This window comes from Canis aureus, chromosome 33, assembly GCF_053574225.1.
Source record: "Canis aureus isolate CA01 chromosome 33, VMU_Caureus_v.1.0, whole genome shotgun sequence".
NCBI lineage: Eukaryota > Metazoa > Chordata > Mammalia > Carnivora > Canidae > Canis > Canis aureus.
The window spans coordinates 3,907,945-3,927,218 of NC_135643.1; the positions used below are offsets into that span (position 1 = coordinate 3,907,945).

The 19,274-nt window shown below is 37.7% G+C and overlaps 1 protein-coding gene and 1 long non-coding RNA gene across 5 annotated transcripts in view; one reads left to right on the forward strand and one right to left on the reverse strand.

Moving 5' to 3' along the window:
• Nucleotides 1–19,274, forward strand: part of LOC144304162 (uncharacterized) — a 51,277-nt gene that overhangs the window by 13,631 nt on the left and 18,372 nt on the right. The gene's annotated exons all lie outside the window — the stretch shown is intronic.
• On the reverse strand, nt 8,980–18,556 carry NAA11 (N-alpha-acetyltransferase 11, NatA catalytic subunit). Of its 4 annotated transcripts, none has more exons than XR_013371115.1 (3): nt 17,725–18,555; nt 17,256–17,464; nt 8,980–9,619 (listed from the first exon to the last, which is right to left on the reverse strand). XR_013371115.1 is itself a non-coding variant. In XM_077882626.1 (2 exons), the coding sequence occupies exons 1-2, from the start codon at nt 18,424–18,426 to the stop codon at nt 9,440–9,442; spliced, it is 567 nt and encodes a 188-aa protein (XP_077738752.1). In that variant the 5' UTR covers nt 18,427–18,556; the 3' UTR covers nt 8,980–9,439. The 4 variants fall into 4 exon arrangements, 2 of the variants coding, with proteins under 2 accessions (XP_077738752.1, XP_077738751.1); XR_013371116.1 differs by having other exon boundaries at nt 17,256–17,481; XM_077882626.1 differs by lacking the exon at nt 17,256–17,464 and having other exon boundaries at nt 18,040–18,556.

A 19,274-nucleotide genomic window follows, 5' to 3' on the forward strand; every position in this document is an offset into this window, starting at 1 on the left:
AAACTAGTATATTCTCATGTCCTATAGCCTTTTAAAAAGATAAAAAGGAGGGGAAAAAGCCCTTATTAATTCATACCTGCAAAACAATTGCAGTCATTTTCCTGGCTGAAGACTAAATTATTGTACATTATAGTGTGCACGTCTATGATAAGTAGATTACTATAGATCATTCCAAAAGGAGGTGGAGGGAATATTGCACTAACATTAGCTTCTCTGGTATTTGCAGGCTGTAAATTTCCTTAAATGATAGATGTAAAGATGGAAGACAGATGGATAGAGGAAAAGACAGAATCAGATACTGGATGAGTTAGTAAAGCAGCCTGTGCTTCAGTGCTGTCTTATTAACACAAGGCTAGCAAGCATCCAAGCCCCCCCCACCCCCCACCCCAACAGCCCCCACTCCCTCCCCCTGAAATGTACCGATTTATATGAAAATTAAGATTACAAATTAAAGCCTGGCTATCCTGGAGTTTTCCAGTTCATCAGCCATCCAATAAAAATGATGTCAAGCCTGTATGCATAATTCCCAGAAGATTACTTTGTCCTTACAGCTAAGCCCTGTCCCTGATATGAAAGATCTCTATCCACTTTTATTGAAATAAAGAACTAACATCATAATCCCAATATTGAGGTATAATCTTCATTATCTCCTGACCCTCTTGAGGCTCCCCCAATCTATATTACTTCAGCTTTGTTATTTATAATCCTTATGTATTTACCTTTATTGAGATAGGATTAAAAACTGGAGGGAGGGGGAAGCACCAAAAAATCCTTATGATTTCAGTTCACCAACAATCAACTAATGTGTTAGACTGAGGGTTGTTGTTGTTGTTTTTTAATGGTTCTTATAGTTGTATAGTCTAAGCTTGAAAAGACATTAATTGGTCCCCTGAGTGTCCTCATTTCATTAAATGAATTATTTCCAATCCAACCTGGTTTGTGAAATGATGGCAGCATCCTCTTTTCCTATTTATTAAAATAGGTGGGGGAGGGGTTAATGAAAAAATAAACATAGAATAATCCAAAGTAACTTTTATCTCTTTTCTTAGGAAGTTTTGATTCATACCTATAGTTAATTACTGGTAAACCACAATCCCCTAACCTTTTTTCCCCCCCCAGAGCCTTAATGGCCTCTGGCTATGCCTCGGGCTGTTAACTACCAAACTAGTCATTAATGCTGGTCAAGATGATTTCTTGGAGATCACTGCTCATTTATTTTTTTAATAGACAAAACAGACTTTGTTCTACACAAAGAATGAAATAGTACTTTAGCCTTTTTTTCCCTATCAAAAGCATAAAGAAACACCTATGAAAAACACATTTTACTGTTCTATTTTAAAAGCATTTCAAATATTAATTTTACTTCCAAAGTGCAAATTGAGTTTTCAATGTTCTGATTTTCACTGATAATTGTGCTTTCTTACTTTAAATGATTGTTTGCTATTGTATTTGGAAAAACACATCTTGATGAAGATATTTGATAGTGTTCTTAGTTATCTGTACCTCTTATTTTTATGTTTTGTGCAAGGAAATGTTAGGGCAATATTATTTGGCTTTTAGATTTGAAAACAGATTGGAAATAGAAGTACTTTAGTATTAGCATAAAACTGCACTGGAGCACTTTCTTCTTAAAATAAGATTTATTGATTGTAAAGGACTCTTGTTCTACGATTATTTGATGTAAAGTGGGATTTTTTATAATTTTCATTGGCTCAGTTATTCCTCATCTGTGAACCCTTGCTTTTCATTCAACCTTGCTTTTACTTGAGCACCTGCTATTGCCTGGGCACACTCAGAGATAAATAAGAGTAGAACAGAGAAGAGAGAGTGGGCAGACAGAAACCACTTAATGATCACTGAATAATCTTTTTGCAGGAAATGATATTCAAATATAAAATCCTACATTGGTATTGTTAGCCTTATTAAAATGTTTACTTACTAATTGAAAGGGAAGTTGCTGGATCCAGTATTTATTATGCACCTAATATTTTCTGAATATTGTTCTGAGTAATTTTCATGAATCTTCTGATTTAACCCTTACAACAACTTTGCAGTCCTTAAAGAAATCCTACAATTATTCCTATTGTATGGATGTAGATACTGTGATTTTACTGAAGATAATGGGAAAAAGAATAAGAAAGAACTAGAGGAAAGATGCAGAAAAGAAAGTTTGGGGGCTTCAAAAATGTATATTGCTTACTTAGTACCCTATACCTTCATTTGCTCATAGACGGGAAATGCATTCTCCCTTTCTCTTGAAACCATCCCCACAGAGTCCCAGTTTAGATCCTTTAAGAAGGTATATCACACCAATCAGAGATTCATTTGAATTAAATATATATTCTTTAAAGGATCAAGCCTTCTAGTTATTTATAATTTAGTATGAATTTTTAAAAACTGCTTATTACCAACTAGGATATGGGATCTACAACTATCTATTTGCTTATTTATTTATGGGAAGTAGGAACAGAAGGGAAAAAAACTGAAAATACAATCTAAGAATGTGAGTCATTTCAAAGGAATTCTAGTCTAAGCTAGGGGTGTATAATTTAAGACCAGAAAAGAAAAATAGAATGAGTATCAGGGATGGAAGAAGAATTCAGGGTGAAGAAGTGAAAATTAATTTATGCCCTTAGCTTAGCCTAGCCCTATCTGACATAAAACAGTGTGCAACCATGTCCTGGAAAAGGTTTATGATTTATAAAGCTTTGAATTTCCAGGGATAAGCCATGAATTACAGGGTAATTCTAAAAGCTTTACATTCTAAGATAAGCCCCTATTATCCTTTTTCCTCATCAAAAACAGGAACTCCTGTTTTTTAGCAAACCTGACCCTAATGTTTTCCAATTAGAATTGTACTGGTATACAAAAATTTAAGCTATAAATATGGCCTTCTTTCTTTATTCTGAAACTACTCCCTTTCATTGTGCAAACAAAATTCCAATCAATTATTTTAAAAATGATCTATAATTTTTTTTTTGGACAAGGGTAATAGACCTAAAACAAATTTTATGAACAATCTTTGACATTCTAACAGTTGACAGTGTTTTCCATTATTATACACTATTACTTTTTTGTTTTTTAAATATTTTATTCATTTATTCATGAGAGACATAGAGAGAGGCAGAGACACAGGCACAGGGAGAAGTAGGCTCCATGCAGGAAGCCTGAAGTGGGACTCAATCCCAGAAGTCCAGGATCACTCTCTGGGCCGAAGGCAGGTGCCAAACTGCTGAGCCACCCAGGGATCCCCCTACAGTATTACTCTTAAACTGATTTTATAACTCTGGATTTTGATTTTATCATCAGCTGGCAAATGACTATTTCAGGTTACATCAGGTGCCTGGGCAGGGTTTAGTGTTGATAGGGTTGCTATCCTTACAAAGCAGGGTATATGGGATTATTTACATACTTCCAAAGCAGGTGCCTCGGAGTGTAACTCCAGGTGTAACTTACAATATGTGAGCTTAAGCACGATACGATACTACTTGCTACCCATCAACTTAAGGCAGTTGAGACAAAGCTACTGATCAATTAGGGCCACAAAAGCTGTGACACTTTAGCCTTAGATGCTTACTGTATATAAACTAACCTAACCCTTATCCTAAGCCCCAATTTTAAGGAAGAAAATAAAATTAACATGTATGAAGTGTTGAAAAATATACCATAAATCATTGTTTCTCATACTGAGGAGTGCTTTACAAGGGATACAAAAGAATGAATAAATTTAAGGGACTTAAAATCTGTATCTTCAGCTTCCAACCGTACATCTTCCTAGACTGATGTGCCTGCGAGCATACTTGGTGTTGGTTCTTCTTTCTCACCTTTCCTTCATACCAATCTTTCTTCCATTTTACAAAAGAAATGTCTACCTCTCACTCACCAGGAATCTTACTAAGTAGGACACACTGTCCCAAGATACAAAATGTCTTGGATGCCAAAGGGACAATTAGAAATATTTGCTTCCTAGAAGCCTCTTTATATGAGGGAGTCCGTAAGTTTCAAGATTCTTTATAACATCTATTATTTAACAAACTTTAGCTTTTGCATCTGCTTTCAGTAAAAAAGCAGGGACAATGGGACTTAACACTTTGCTTAGGGCTCTGGAATGGAAAATCAACCAGATGCTTGCCCTAACACACTATTGCAGTTTACTAAAGCTTTTGAGTATGTGAAAACTTTGGTCACTGTGTGCATTGTGTGTGTGTGTGTGTCTTTTACTCAAAACCATGTAAAACGGGAGGCAAGTACAGTTTGATTTACATGAATAATCTTATTACATTTGAATGTTTAGGTCATAGAAAGAGATAATCTTATTAATCCCCTTTTGTTTTTAAGTGAATATACAGTTTATTTCCTACATTTATAGGAATCCGCTCCTTTCTTCATCCCTTGGAATACTCACACACATTACACATTCATCATTGTCAAAGCACTGATTTTTTTCTGGATGGCTAGGAAGGAAAAAGAAAATGATCACTGTTATTTTGCACAGTTTGAATGTTGGGATAAAAGTCTCTGAAAGTAGAAGTGTTAGCAATAGCATTTACATGTCTTCTTACAAATTACAATGCAGTTTTTCTCATACTATCTCATTACACAATAACCCTGAGGGCATGGAAGTTATTTTTATCTCTATTTTACAAATGAGAAAATTGACATGCCAGAGGATATCCAGGTAGTAATACACCAAACTAGGATTAAAAGTTAAGCCTTAGGACTCTGAGGTCTATGATTTCCCACTCTATTAAACCATCCCTTGTGAAAATTGTTCAACTTGCTAAAGACTATGTTCTCTAGGTAAGCTTTTAAAATATGCAGTTGAGAATGATGACTCCAATCCCAAAGTGCAAAATCTATCTTAATTTTGGGTAGGAAATCATATATGTATGATTTATAATCAAAGGACTTTTTCCCCCCAGAAATTCACAAAATGTAATTCCTATGTCCATATAAGGAAACATGGTGTTTAAATAACCCTTCAAGTATGTGTCAAGGAAATGAACTGTAACTTTTAAGATTTCAAAGAAGCATTCATGTCTAAAAAAAATGTGTAAAGAAGGATCTTGATAAGTCACTTGATCTGTTTCATTGGTTTTTGGCTGAGTACTATTAATACAAGTTCTAGCTCAGAACACCCAAATGATGATAGGATATGAAGAGCTAATGAAACATGAGTAGATGGGCATGTGATTCCAGACTAGTCTGGTATATGGTTCTTAAGTGGACATTGCATTATTTGAGCTTTTTGTTTTAGAAACAAATTAACAATCTAGTGTAATTTGTGAGTGTTCTCATTCTTCAAGCTGGTGCTATAGCCACATTTGCAAAATTGTAGCTGTTGTTTGCTTTACAAGAACTTGGAGAGGGGCACCTGGGTGGCTGTGGTGGAGCAGGTCTTTGGCTCAGTTGTGACCCCAGGGTCCTGGGATCAAGTTCCACATCAAATTCCTTGCTGGGAGCCTGCTTCTCCCTCTGCCTATGTTTCTGCCTCTGTCTCTCTCATGAATAAATAAATTTTTTAAAAAGTCTTAAAAAAAAAAAAAACTTGGAGGGGAAAAAACAGGATAAAATTATGTTTACACTCTAGGGAAAGGGATGTGGGTAGACTGTGGAAAAGATTGGAGGGGGCAAATAATGACCAAGAAATGCCCTAAAAATAACATACATGACATAATCACATTTATGTAAAATATATATATAATCATATACATGGATCAAATGATTACACTTAGGTAAAATTGTGTGTATATATTTTTTAATTAATAGACTATTTGAGAGCAATTTTAGATTTACAGAAAAATGAGCAGAACATAGAGTTCCTATATACCACCTCAACCATTTCCATATTTTATAATAAACAAAAATGATTTAGATCTTTGAGTTTTTGCTACTCTTGACAAATTAAATCTGGAAGTATCACCATGGCAAAAGTGCCCTTCAAATTACTTTTATGAGGAATTCAACACCTTGTACTAGTCAGTGATTTTCAGATGGCACTTGGTGAAAAAATCTGAGCTGGAGTCAATTCGAGCTGCATCTTTTAACATAGCATCTGGGTGACTTTGATGTGTAGGTTGAAAACTCCTGGGCTAGAAATTCTTATCCCTGGCCAGAAAACCTTTCTTAAAAGTGTTTCCCACACCACCTCCACATAAAGATCTAACATCTGATGCTACAATTTAAAACAAAACAAAAGGTTGTGTTCATTTTCAAATTGTGTCAGATGTCAGCATGGAAAAAATTATTAGTGTCTGGGGTAATCTATGGACCAATGAACACAATAAATTGAGTGATAGTGAAAAGTGAAGTTTTTAAAAATCTCATATACTGTTTACTTGTTTGGATATCAAAGGTGAGGAAATATTAACTTATCAAAGCACTCTAACAGAAGATGTAATGTCAATTATTATCAATATATTTCATACTGTACATATACTTTTTTTTCTTGTACACATTTTGATGAAATAGACTGGAATTTTTATTGAAATTATTAGGTCATCAACCCTATGTAATAAAACTCCAAAGACAAACAGGATTTATGTGACTCTATATTTAACAATGGGCTTCTGAATTATTTAGTGTCTAATCCAGACTGACTCAAGGGCTAGTCACAGGTGTTTTGGACTTTGTTCCAGGGTTGGAGATGAGCTTTAAGACCCTTACTAGGCAAAGTGTGGTTCCTAGACCAGCAACATCAGTATTGTCTAGAAATGGCTAGAAATGCAGACACTCAGGCCCCAACCTAGACCCACTGAAACAAAATCTGCATTTTTAACATGATCTCCAAGATGATGCATCTGCACATAAAAATTTGAAAAAAAACTTCCCTCCAGCTATTTCAGAGTCCTGATCCTTTCCAAATTTTCCCAGCTTTGAACTAACTTCCAGCACTACTCCCTACTTTTCCCACACACCCACAAACCCTATTATTTTTATTTTAGATGATCATCTTCTGCCCCTTGTTCTCATCTCCAAAGAGAGAATTCACACAAATTCTAACTATGTAACTCACAGGCTTCATTTCATTCACAAGTGTCTCTCTTGCAGCCAAAGATAACTCTTCAACTTGATAATTAATATTTTTTTTAAGATTTTATTTATTTATTTATTTATTTATTTATTTATTTATTTATTTATTTATTTGAAAGGCAGAGAGAGAGAGAGGCAGAGACACAAGCAGAGGGAGAAGCAGGCTCCATGCAGGGAGCCTGACGTGGGACTCGATCCCGGGTCCCCAGGATCACACCCTGGGCTGAAGGTGGCACTAAACCGCTGAGCCACCTGGGCTGCCCAGATAATGAATATTTCTGAATAGTTTTCTGACAGACCTGAGCCCAGCCAGTAGTTTCTTTCTAACTCCAAATAAAGGAGAGGGTATGGGTCATTCTCTCCAGCTAGTACAAAGTTGTTCACCATTAACTATCCTACATCCTTGCTTCAAAGCCTTGCTTTAGCCTTTCTAGGATTGTACTTAAGTAAAAACCAGTCAGCCTATTTAAACACACACACACACACACACACACACACACACACTCTGATCTGTTCTATGTAAAAAGAACACTGTTATTACAAACAGCAGTGTCACAGGTTTCCACAATTTCAGTGTTAACAGAAAGCTACTGGTGCTGCTAAGTCACTGTTATTACTCTGGAACCACTTAGGAACATGCTAATTTATGCCCAAAGTAATATTAGTATTATTATTTATTTTACTCTTATTATCTAAAGAGGCACAGTTCAAACTAGGTAGGTTGTTATAATTCTGCCTTCTCCTGGTACAACACTGGGAAAAAGGATATAATGGTAACAAAGAAAAGCAGCCAACAGTTTTAGTAAATAACACTGCAAAAGCCAGATATCATTTCTTATTTTCCAATTACTCCAATTCCTATCATCAAGTTACTATAGACAGTAATGTGCCTGGTGCTGGAGAGAAATCACTCAGGTAAGCTGAGGCTACTCCTTCTGTTTCCCCATCTGCTAAGTTGTTAACACGAAGATATATTGACAAGGGCTCAAGGAAAACATGGAATATTTCATCGGTAAGATTATGCTGCCCTAGAGACAGATGTTAGAATGCTGCAATATTTAAAAATAAAGAGATAAACACATGCTTGAGGGGAAGGAATAAAATAGTTTTAGAGCTGGGAGAGAAAATTGAAAAGAAAAAAAGGAAAAATGGAAAGATAAATGAGAGGTTTGTATTACCACAGGAAATAGCAAATCCTTATTGTGTACGGGAAAAACTTTTAAATCTGCCTCAGGCAAGCATTTACTATTAGTAGGCATTCTTAGAGTACACTGGGGCAGATTTGTAAGAAGTGCTTAGCAGGGCTGATTATGATTACAAAGAACAGATTTATTTCTTGTCATCAGATGGTTAATGTCAAGGCTTTGACTTAAAACCATATACACTAGTTTTCATAAAATTTAAACATGAGAAATGTTATATACTATGGTAATTCACATTCAGCGAATATAAAAACAACATTAAGTAATGATAACTCTGTATTTAGCTAGTGACTTACAATGCAGAGGTCAAAGCATTTTGTCTTCACTTATTTTACTGGAGAAAAATAGGAAAACAGGATTATAATGGTGGGTTATATAAAAATATTTACAAAGGATATACAGTTGCCATGTATTAGGTCAACAAAGCATTTTAAACTGTAGATTTTCCCTTTTTTTGGCTATAGTTTTCACTTTTTTATAAATAAAATGCAAAGAGTGGCAATAGGAAAGTGAAAGGAACTTTGGTCTTGAATTCAAATAGACTCTGGTTCAGATCCTAGATATTTACTCTGCTTCTCTAAGCTTCAGGTTTTGTCACCTATAAAACAGGAATTATAACACTTATCTCCTAGGGGTGCTGAGTTAAATTATCATTAATAAAAGTCTTACATTGTACCTGAATATCATAGGTACTCAATAAATGGCAAGTTATGTCATAAGAAAAAAAAAAACTGACACCAACAAGGAGATTACATATTGCAGTTTAATTACTGGTTGTCCTTTTTCTTAAAATCTCCAAGTTCTGATTGCATAGTAGAACCCCTTAGTCGTGACTTTTTCCAACTGGTAGAGAGGGAAAATACCTCCTCAAGAAAGGGGAGGGTATGACAGAGTCGATGAGTTCCCAGAGAAAGGAAGAGAAAAACAGAATACTTCTAGAAAAGGAGAAGGGAGAGAAAGGAAGGCATGAGGTCTGACTTGATGGTTCTATCGCCTCAAGAATGAAAACCCAGATAAATAATGTCAGAAACTGAAAGCAGAGGAGCTTAAGGAGTTTGCCCTTTTTCCTGTTCAGCATTCTGGGAGAAAACACTGCAAGACAACCACACCCAACACAGGACTACTACGGAGTAAAATGGTGGCATGGTGTGAGTAGGCCAAAGAAGATTCTGTGATGGCAGGCCTCAAACTTTCTTGGCTCTTGTTCAGGAAGCTCTTCTATCCAGGCATTCCTTTATAATCCCAGTAGGATATGTGGAAGGTTGCTGTTGAGAGTGAGAAGCCACTGGTGTCACTGAGATGACCCCAGAAAAGGTGCTGCAGAGCAGACAGGCTAAGCCAGGGCTCAGAAGGCAGACGTGGCTGAGACACGAGGAACTGCAATGCTGTTGAGAAGTGAGAAGACAGCGAGTGAGCAAGAGAGGGCTTACAGGTTCTAACCACTCTAAAAGAATAAAATACTGGCTTAACCAGTAAGACTTCAGCAGTTGATCAACAAGATAGTAGTAACCAGTTTAGACTATAGATACATCTCCGTGGACACCAATGGAAATTGAGATGACAGCACAAAGATCCACATGTGGATCTGGGGGTCTCTCCCCTTACAGCCATGAGGACACATGAACTTTTCCTAGTACCTAAAATCCACTTCTGCCAGGAAAGGGGAAGGAGGGAGAACACTGAAACACCCCCCAAAATCCAATTTTAACCTAAAGAAACCAAGATACTTTTGCTTGCCATCTTCAAATTCTAGCCCATCCTACTCCACTCAGAAAGAAATTTATTTCAATTCTAAAGAAATGAAAGGCCTTTTTAGCTCTTGATAAGCTAGATACAATGTGTCCAATTCTATAAGTCATATTTTCTTTCTGTGAGACCAGGAGATGAAACCAAAATATCCATTAGATCTCTTTATTCATAACTTTAAGATGTTCTAATTAAGTTAGGTAATAGGAAATAGTACCTTATATACATTTTCCTTTTTAAAATTACTGCATAGGTAATTTGGGAGTTTCCTTTCTTCCGTCATTCATTTAGTAAATATTGACTGCATACTTACAATGAATGAATAATGTGCCAGGAGTTTAGGAAACAAAGATAAAGGAGACATGAACCCTATCCTTTATAAGGCAGAAAGGTTTATAATGATATGTGAATGGAATATATAAGTTAAAGAAAAGCTAGTTGAGTATTGCTGCCCATTGCTGAATAACTGCAAAACAACAACAGAACTTTACAACTGTAAAGATGCATTTTTCTCATCTATCAAGTGCACCCAAAAATAAGATAAAGGTTATTATGCACACAGCAGTTAAAAAGCATTTTTTCCACAAAATCATAATTACAGAAAAGTCAGTTTCTAGAATAACAATAGTAAATCAAGTTGTAAGACAGAAACATACAGTACAAAATCTTATTTTTCTTTAAGTTTATTTGCTGAAATAGAGGAATAAGATGTGAGAGAATGGGTCAGAAAGACTATCTTCATTACCTTTTTCAATTTGTTTCAAATATTAAGATAGGCATGCAAAAGTAGTTATATGAAAACCAAATATTCTATAGTTGTTTTAATTTTCTCAGTAAATACTGCTTGATAATATTAAGACATTAAATTTTAAAAGTCAAATAACAATGTAATAAATGCCCTAGGACACTTCATTCTTTAAGGGTGCAGAAGCTTTTTAGAGTGATTCTTTTAAAAATACAAATATTAAAGCTCTTAATTAGCTTATTAAATTCAAATTTGTAAATTACCAGGATTTTTTAAGATAAAAATCTTAATCTTAATTGTATATTATCAAAACATTTACCCAATTCCCAAACACTGCACGTCATTTACAAATATTTAGTATCAAAATTACCTAGAATGAGAAATATTAAATTTCAGTAAAGCTAAATTACAAGTCCTTGTAAGTTTTTTTCCTTAGTTTATTTTTTTCTTTTTTCTTTTTCTTTTTAATTGGAGTTCAATTTGCCAACATATAACATATCACCCAGTGCTCATCCCGCCAAGTGTCCCCCTCAGTACCCCTCACCCAGTCATCCCATCCCCCCGACCCACCTCCCTTTCCACTACCCCTTGTTCGTTTCCCAGAGTTAGGAGTCTCTCATGATCTGTCACCTTCTCTGATATTTCCCACTCACTTTCTCTCCTTTCCCCTTTATTCCCTTTCACTATTTTTTTATATTCCCCAAATGAATGAGACCGTATGATGTTTGTCCTTCTCCGACTGACGTATTTCACTCAGTATAATACCCTCCAGTTCCATCTATGTCGAAGCAAATCGTGGGTATTTGTTGTTTCTAATGGCTGAACATTACCAGGATTTCTTAAAGGTGGGCAATAGAAGCTTGAGAATTTTTTTTTTTTTTTTTGGCATAGAGCCCAATGCAGGGCTTGAACTCACCACCTTGAGATCAAGACCTGAGCTGAGATCAAGAGTTGGACACTTAACTGACTGAGCAACCCTGGTGCCCCTAGCCTGAAAAATATTTTAATTGTTAACATGATTTTATGAATATAAAACAGAATTTTATACTTTACTTTTTTTATGCTTTGCTTAAAAAAAACACACCTATGCAGTTTTGAGGATATTAGTCTATAGAAATAGCACTGCAGAATGTTTTCAGGAAGGTTTTTTCCTCTGGCTCCACTGCCATTCACATAATTTTTAATATCCTCTTTACCTTGTATCTTCTACCATAAAGCTCACATTCGAATTTATATACTGGAGCACAGATAGAGTATACAATTTAGGAAAAAACCTCTGCTTCTATCAGTTACCCCTGACAAAGTTGGTATTTCATTCACTCTAAATGTACATCGTATACTGATTGAAAAGTGACATTGTTAGAGATTATAAATAATTCAACAAATGGTATCTATCTGATTAGTATCTCAAAACAATATTTTATCTCTTCCCAACCCCCTCTTTATCTTCACAGAGTGTATTTGCATTTGAAATCTATGGTTTCTGGCATTTCTGGGGTAAGGTTATACTAGGAATTTACCAGACCTGTCAGTCTCTAACTTTCTTCCATATTTCATTATATCATTCCAGTTATAATTAGTTGTCTGGTAAAATTAAGAACAGTCTATTTCAGTGAATGCGTATGTGAACATTTAACAACTTTTTGTTAGGATGACAGCTTAGCGACAGAAAGAATAAACCAGAAAGGAGAGTCACTGAAGTAACCCTGGCTAACTCAGTATTGCTAGCTGAATGGAAAATTTTGAGATTTTGCTTTTTTTTTCTTTTTTGTTATTAATCATCAAGCACATATTTCATGTCAGGAGATAAGCATCAGTTTGATAGCATTCCTGCCTCAACTAGCATGTTTTGAACTGACCTGTCTTCATTGCTACAGCTCCCTAGAAACTTTGCTGTTGATTAGCATTGATTCAGCTGAATGCTTTGACATTCAGCTTGTCAGTGAAAGCTATTTTAATCATTAAGATGCATCTCCCTTCCAAGATTGCAAACTGTTGCTACTTATACATAACATTTTATCATTTGATTATTGTGGAGAAGAAAAGTAAAGAAGCTGAATGGTTACTATTTTTTTTTAAAGATAGATCGATAGATAGATAGATAGATTTATTTATTTATTTATTTATTCATTCATTCATTCAGAGAGAGAGAGAGAGAGGAGAGAGGCAGAGACACAGGCAGAGGGAGAAGCAGGCTCCATGCAGGGAGCCCGACGTGGGACTCGATCCCGGGTCTCCAGGATCACACCCGGGCTGCAGGCAGCACTAAACCGCTGTGCCACCGGGGCTGCCCTGAATGGTTACTATTACTACAGATTATATTAAGAGCTAAAATTTACAAAATATTTGCCTGTGAGGTGTTGTGCTAAACAATTTATACGGATTGTCTCATTTAATCCTCACCATTATGGAGTCTCACTATCATAGTGTTCATTTATTATCTGTAAGTCAGGCAGCCCTCATCTGTAAAATGGAGTAATAGTACATAACTTCAAGGGCTATTATGAAGATTAAATGAGATCATTCATAGACAGTCCCTAGAATAGCATCTGTAACATAGTGAATTTCATATTCTTAGCAGTAATTTTTATTACTTTGTAGATGAAGTCACTCAGTCTCCTTCACCAACTGCCCTACTCACCATCACCTCTAACTTTAACTGTTTCTATTGCCCAGACCCAAAGGAGGAGAGAAAAGAAAATGGAAAGTTACTATTTCAAGACTTTCTCTGTAGGTATTTGAACTCTAGCTCCAAGGAAGGTGTGTCATAATTGTGGCAGGATAATTAACCTTTAAAATCCTTTCTTCCTGTTCTTTCTGTCCTCACAAGTAGGCTTTTCCCATACAGGCAATTAAACATACATACTAGTGAAATTCTGTTGAGTGGGATGGCGATGAGGGATGATAACTGAAACTTTACAGTTTGGGGGTTTTCAGAATAAAGGAGTCATTTCTTTCAGGCTCTAATGAGAGGCATGAAGGCAGCAAGGTAGCCAAATCCTAGTTTTCCATGCCCAAGTCTGTACAAGAGCAGAAAATACGTGTCCTGTGATTAAGCAGATAGCTCCGGGTAGCCTCACGTGATGGCGAGGGAGCAGCACAACAATCCCAAGCTCTTAGATAGGCAGGAAGCAGAATTTCTCCTAGTCCACAGCAGTATGAGGATGTCTCCTACCATTGCAGAAACTATGCTGTCTGGTTACCAGAACTCATTCTTCTTCTTCCTGGGCACACAGCTAAATAACATTTCCTAGCTTTCTATACAGTTAGTGGGAAAATGGTACTGCCTTTTTTTCTTAGGATTTTATTTGTGAGAGTGAGTGTGCAAGTGTACACAAGTCTGGGGGGCGCGGGGGGGACAGAGGGAGAAGCAGACTCCTCACTGAGCGGGGAGCCCGACTGGGATCATGACCTGAGAAGGAAGACACTTAACTGACTGAACTGCCCAGGCGCCCCAAAGTGGTACTGACTTTAAAACCTACATAAACTTCCATGTGAATTCTCTTCCCTTATCTGTATGTTGAATGTATATGAGTCAGTAGGGGACACATGACTCTAGAAAATGGCAGAGTTGCTGAATCAGGGGTTCTTAACCTGCAATTTTATAATAGAATTTAGATTATGACTGGGGATTTGGAACAGCAATATCCATATTTTCATTAACCTCTAACTGAAATTTAGCATTTCCTTCAATTATGAATGTAAGCACCGATGCATACGAGGACTAGCATTACTTGTGGCTTTGTCACCAACAAAAATACCTAAACCATAGGTACCTTCATATTATATTACAGCTGTTGAAGGTATCTCAAAATATCATTTATAACCAAATTTTCTTTGAAGTAACAGCAATTACTAGGCCCATAGGTACTTTCATATTATATTACAGCTGTTGAACGTATCTCAAAATATCATTTATAACCAAATTTTCTTTGAAGTAACAGTAATTACTAGGCCCACTGCTTGATTTTTAAATTTCCTATGCTAACAAAGAGGCACATACATAACAAATTTATTTTAAAATAGCTTGATAACTGTATTTCAGTAAAACTGGTTTCCTTTGAAATCCTAAATGATTTGTCTGCCTTTTAAAAAACAACTTTCTTAGAAGAGATCCCTTGGCTTCACTAGATTGCCACAGAGGTTATGGGGAAAAAAAAAACAAAGTAAGAACAACTGTTCTCAATGGATTTCTGAATGACTTTATAGAGTAGGGCCCCACTTTTCCTTTTCCTTTCACATCCCTACCACACTGCTGACTGACCCACACTGGACTGTGATGTAAGAAATAAGCTCTTATTTTGTTAACTTACTGAGATTGAAGGTTATTTATTTATTTATTTTTAGGACAGTTAGCCTATGTAGACTAATCCCCTTGCTACCAAAATGGCCCAAACATGGCAGAGTATAGAGACCTTAAGAGGCTTCTGGGTAGAAAGGACCCAGAAGTGAATAGCAAAGACCAAAGATTAGATGGGGCCAAGGAAGAGGACTGAGCAGATATCAACCTGGAAGGATACTACAGGAATCATCTCCTTCAACTTAGTAATATAAAGAAACATTTTAACTAGCCCTGAATTTGGACACTGACATTTGTAATTGTCACACAATAATTTTCTTATTTCATAATATATATTATTTTCTCTTCCCCTATTAGGATGACAGTCTTTTTTGTTTCTCATAGCAGATATTAAGCACTTTTGAATTCATCAAAGTATGTGTATGTGTATATATACACACAAATGTAAATATATGTAATATAAAGTATATAAATAACAAAATATTTAAAAATATATGAATCCTTTATATATATGAATATATATAATTTATTCATTATTTTAAAGCAATCTTCAATTAGCTCTGTTTTAAAATCCTTCTTAGCTACAGTGTAACAGCTGAAGAGAAGGCAGCAACCAGGAAGATGAGATCAATATTACAGAAGTCCGATTTAGTGATCTGAACATTGGTAATTTTTTAAAGGCTTGCTGATATAAATGAAAGTCTTGACAGAGCTCTCAAGATTTTTTTCCTGTTTTTCAGTTTTCATTTTAATTCCAGTTAGTTCACATATAGTGTTATAGGAGTTTCAGGTGTATAGTATAGTAATTCAACACTTCCGTACATCACTCTGTGTTCATTACAAGAGCATTCCTTAATCTCCATCATTTATCTAACCAAGCCCCCACCTCCTTCAGGGTTTTTAATTTGACAACACTTCTCCTAAGGCATTAAGTTTTATTTCATTTTACCTTCCCTTTTAGACTGTTTTGCTGCCTTTATCTTAAACTTAGACTAAATGAATCAGTCATTTTGAAATGTTCATGTTGTTAAAAAACCAGATGCAAAGAGTCTTCTGAGATTAGACTCTTTCTAACCTCTATGAAATTACTGTATCTAAATTTTTATAACCTATGGAACTGTATGTGAATGATAATAAAATAGGGTTAGTGTGCAATACAGTTTGGGTTTCAGCATTAAAAGTCACAAAAAAGTTAAGTGTCACATAATGCAAACATCAACCTGTCCAGATCATAACTGTGTACCAACCCTAAGCGTCATGCCTGGTAAGTAAAAATATTTAAGAATGAGTAAATCAAGCAGCATTTATTTTAACTATATGCAGTGTCTATCACTCATGAATGGACCTTAAGGTGAGGTGACTAGGTTTAGAAGTTAAAGCTTCCAAGTGGACAGTAGCTCATGATCCTTGAAATTCTTAGGGTGTTAGAAAGTCCTGATGGAAATTAAATAGTCTTTTAAAACTAATTTTTAGTGGCTGCTTAGTATTAGCATTAATGTATTAGGAAGTATACTAACTTTCACACATTCAAAAGAGTAAAGAATAGCACAATGACTCCCCCCCCCCCCAAGTACTCACTGCCAACCTCAACAATTAGCACATGTTGCCATTCTTATTTTATATATTTCTCCCTTCCTAACTTTTTTCCTCTCTTTTTGCTGGAAATTTTAAAGTAGACCTCATTTTCTCTCACCTTTAATTATTTCAGTAAGTAGCTATAATAAATAAGGACTTAAAAAAAAAAATACAATACCATTTAGTTCACCAAACAAAATCACTGACAATTCCTTAGTAACGTAGGCCATGCTCACAAATTTTGCTTGATTGTCTCAAAATGCCTTGTATTTGATTTATTTAAATCAGGACCCGAACAATGTCCACGATGGTTACTTTTGGATAACATATCCCTAAAGTTTATTTTAATAAGTCCCTCCTCCCCTTTTTAAAATGGCAATTATTTGTTTGTTGAAACCAAGCATTTTTTTTCTGTAGAAATTCTCTCTCTGTAATTAGCTGGCTGAATCATGGCACAATTTAATATGTTCCTGTAATTTTTTTTTTTTTAATAGAAATGGTAGTTAGACCTAGAGAACACTGTTGGGATTCAAGATTAATTTTACACACACACAATTTCCTTTTGGCAAGAATATTTCCTAGGTGTTACTGTGCAATTCGTATTACATTAGGAGGCACGTAACATTTGTCTCCCTTCTAGAGATGTTATACTTGCCCAGTGACTTCAAGCGTTGTCAACCTGATCCACGACTGCAAGTGCTTCAGCTTTCACGGAGCAGTTATTAGCCGCTGATAACAACGGTTGGCTAAATCTCTGGTTTTTATCAGGAGTTACAAAATAGTGATTTTATGATTCTACCATTCTTTCTGCACTTATTAGCTGTGATCCTGTAGGAGATTTCTTTCACCAACGATGCGGATACCCTGAAATACAATTCACACTAAAAAAGCTGGATAAATGCTGGTTTCTTTTACTCCATGTAATCTACTTTTAGCTTCTAAGTAGGAATCCTACTAACTTGCAATAGTGAGCAAGGAGTCCCCTCCAATCCACTCTACTCTCCTCCCCGAGGTCACCAGGTGGTCCAGCAGGTCTAGCCTGGGATGGGACAGGATGGGAGCGGGCAGGCCCAGGGTGTGATGCAGGAACTCAGGGGACAAGGGACTGAATCGGGACAGAATACCTTAAGCAGGTTCTAGGAGGTGGAATCTGAATCTTCTGAGCTGTTCTGGACATCAGTGCCCTCCGTGGACTCGCTGGGCTCCTTGTTGTCGCTGCCACTACTGTCAGCGGCGGGGTTCTCCTCCCGACCATCCTCTTGGGAGCTAGGAAGCGTGTTTCCCTGCGTTTCCTGGTTTCCCCGGGAGCCCAACACCACACCCCCGCACTTCTTCAGCTCCAGCTGCCTTCTCAGCTCATCTGCCATCTGCGAGAGATCTCGCTTCATAGCGTAAGCGTCTTCCCCGTCTGCATAGTATTTGGGCTCCACCTCACTAACCTGAAAGCGGAGGGTGTTGGAATACAGGTGCAAGGCTGCTCGGTTACTCTTCCTGACGTGCAGGGACACGTACTTGGCACTGAAGTTCTCGATCATGGCCCGGGAGGCCTGGTCCATCAGCTTCTGGGCCAGCCCGAGGCGACGGTGTGAACGCTTCACGGCCAGTGAGGTGATGTGTCCATGGGGGACGTCGTCTGGGTCCTCCTCCATTTTGGCCAGGACGTAGCCCACGACCTTCCCGTCCTCGTCCTCGGCGATGTAAGAAAGCTGGGGCCAGGACAGGCCGTGGTAGAAGTAGTACTTCATCTGGTAGTTCTCCGGCAGGCAAAGGAGGTTGCAGTGCTGCATGTTAACCAGGTCGTCTGGCCGAGCATTGCGGATGTTCATAACGGCGGCGGGAAAGAAAGGGGAGTCGGGAGACGGTGACCAGGGCACAGGCCTCCGCCTCGAGGGCCCGCGGCGAAGCGCCGACGCCGGGGGGTCTGCCGCGGGGGACGCCGGAGGGCGGGAAGCCAGGGCGGCGGGAGGCGGAAGAGGCGGTGCTAAGATGCGGCTCTCGGGAGAGCGACGGCGGCCGCAGCCAATGAGGGCTTCGCGCGGGGGGCGGGAGGGCGGTGCGCGCGACGCTGGGCGGAAGCAGGGGGCGGGCCGTGCGCTGCCTTGGGGCGTCGCTGCTTTGGCGTCTGCTGTTCTGTCTGTTGCTGCTGCTGGAGCCGTCAGGGATGGCTTCTTGATGTGGATACGTCTGGGTGAACTTTGGTGACCTCAAGAGACCCGGATAACCGGAATGAATGGACGTCAAGAACCAGAACGTTGCTCACGCCCCGGAAATTCCCGCTCAGATCCCCTTCCGGCGCCCCCTGACCTGCCCTGACCTGCCCTGACCTGCCCGACGGCCATCGTGCCCCCTGCACCTAGATTTCCGACGGTGTAGTCGGGAGCTCTCCACCTTCTTTCCCGTTTGATATTCCGTTGCCTGAATAGGTCACAATTTATTCAACCCTATTCTACCGTGGGGGGTTGTATTCTTTCCATTTTGGGGGGATATAGCGGGGAGTGTAGCTGAACGTTCCGGAACATGCCTTTTATAGAGACATCCATGTTTGCCCAGGATGAGAACGGCGTCGCATCGGAAGATATTATGATGTTCAACTTTTATGAATTCTTGCAAGCAGTTTTCCGAAGTGGTTGCTCTGTAACCGGACGCAAATCTGTCTGACCCGTGTGCAGCAAAG

What these genes read in the sequence shown, in the direction of transcription:
- NAA11 (XM_077882625.1), bottom strand. Translation starts at nt 18,426, where the DNA reads ATGAACATCCGCAATGCTCGGCCAGACGACCTGGTTAACATGCAGCAC.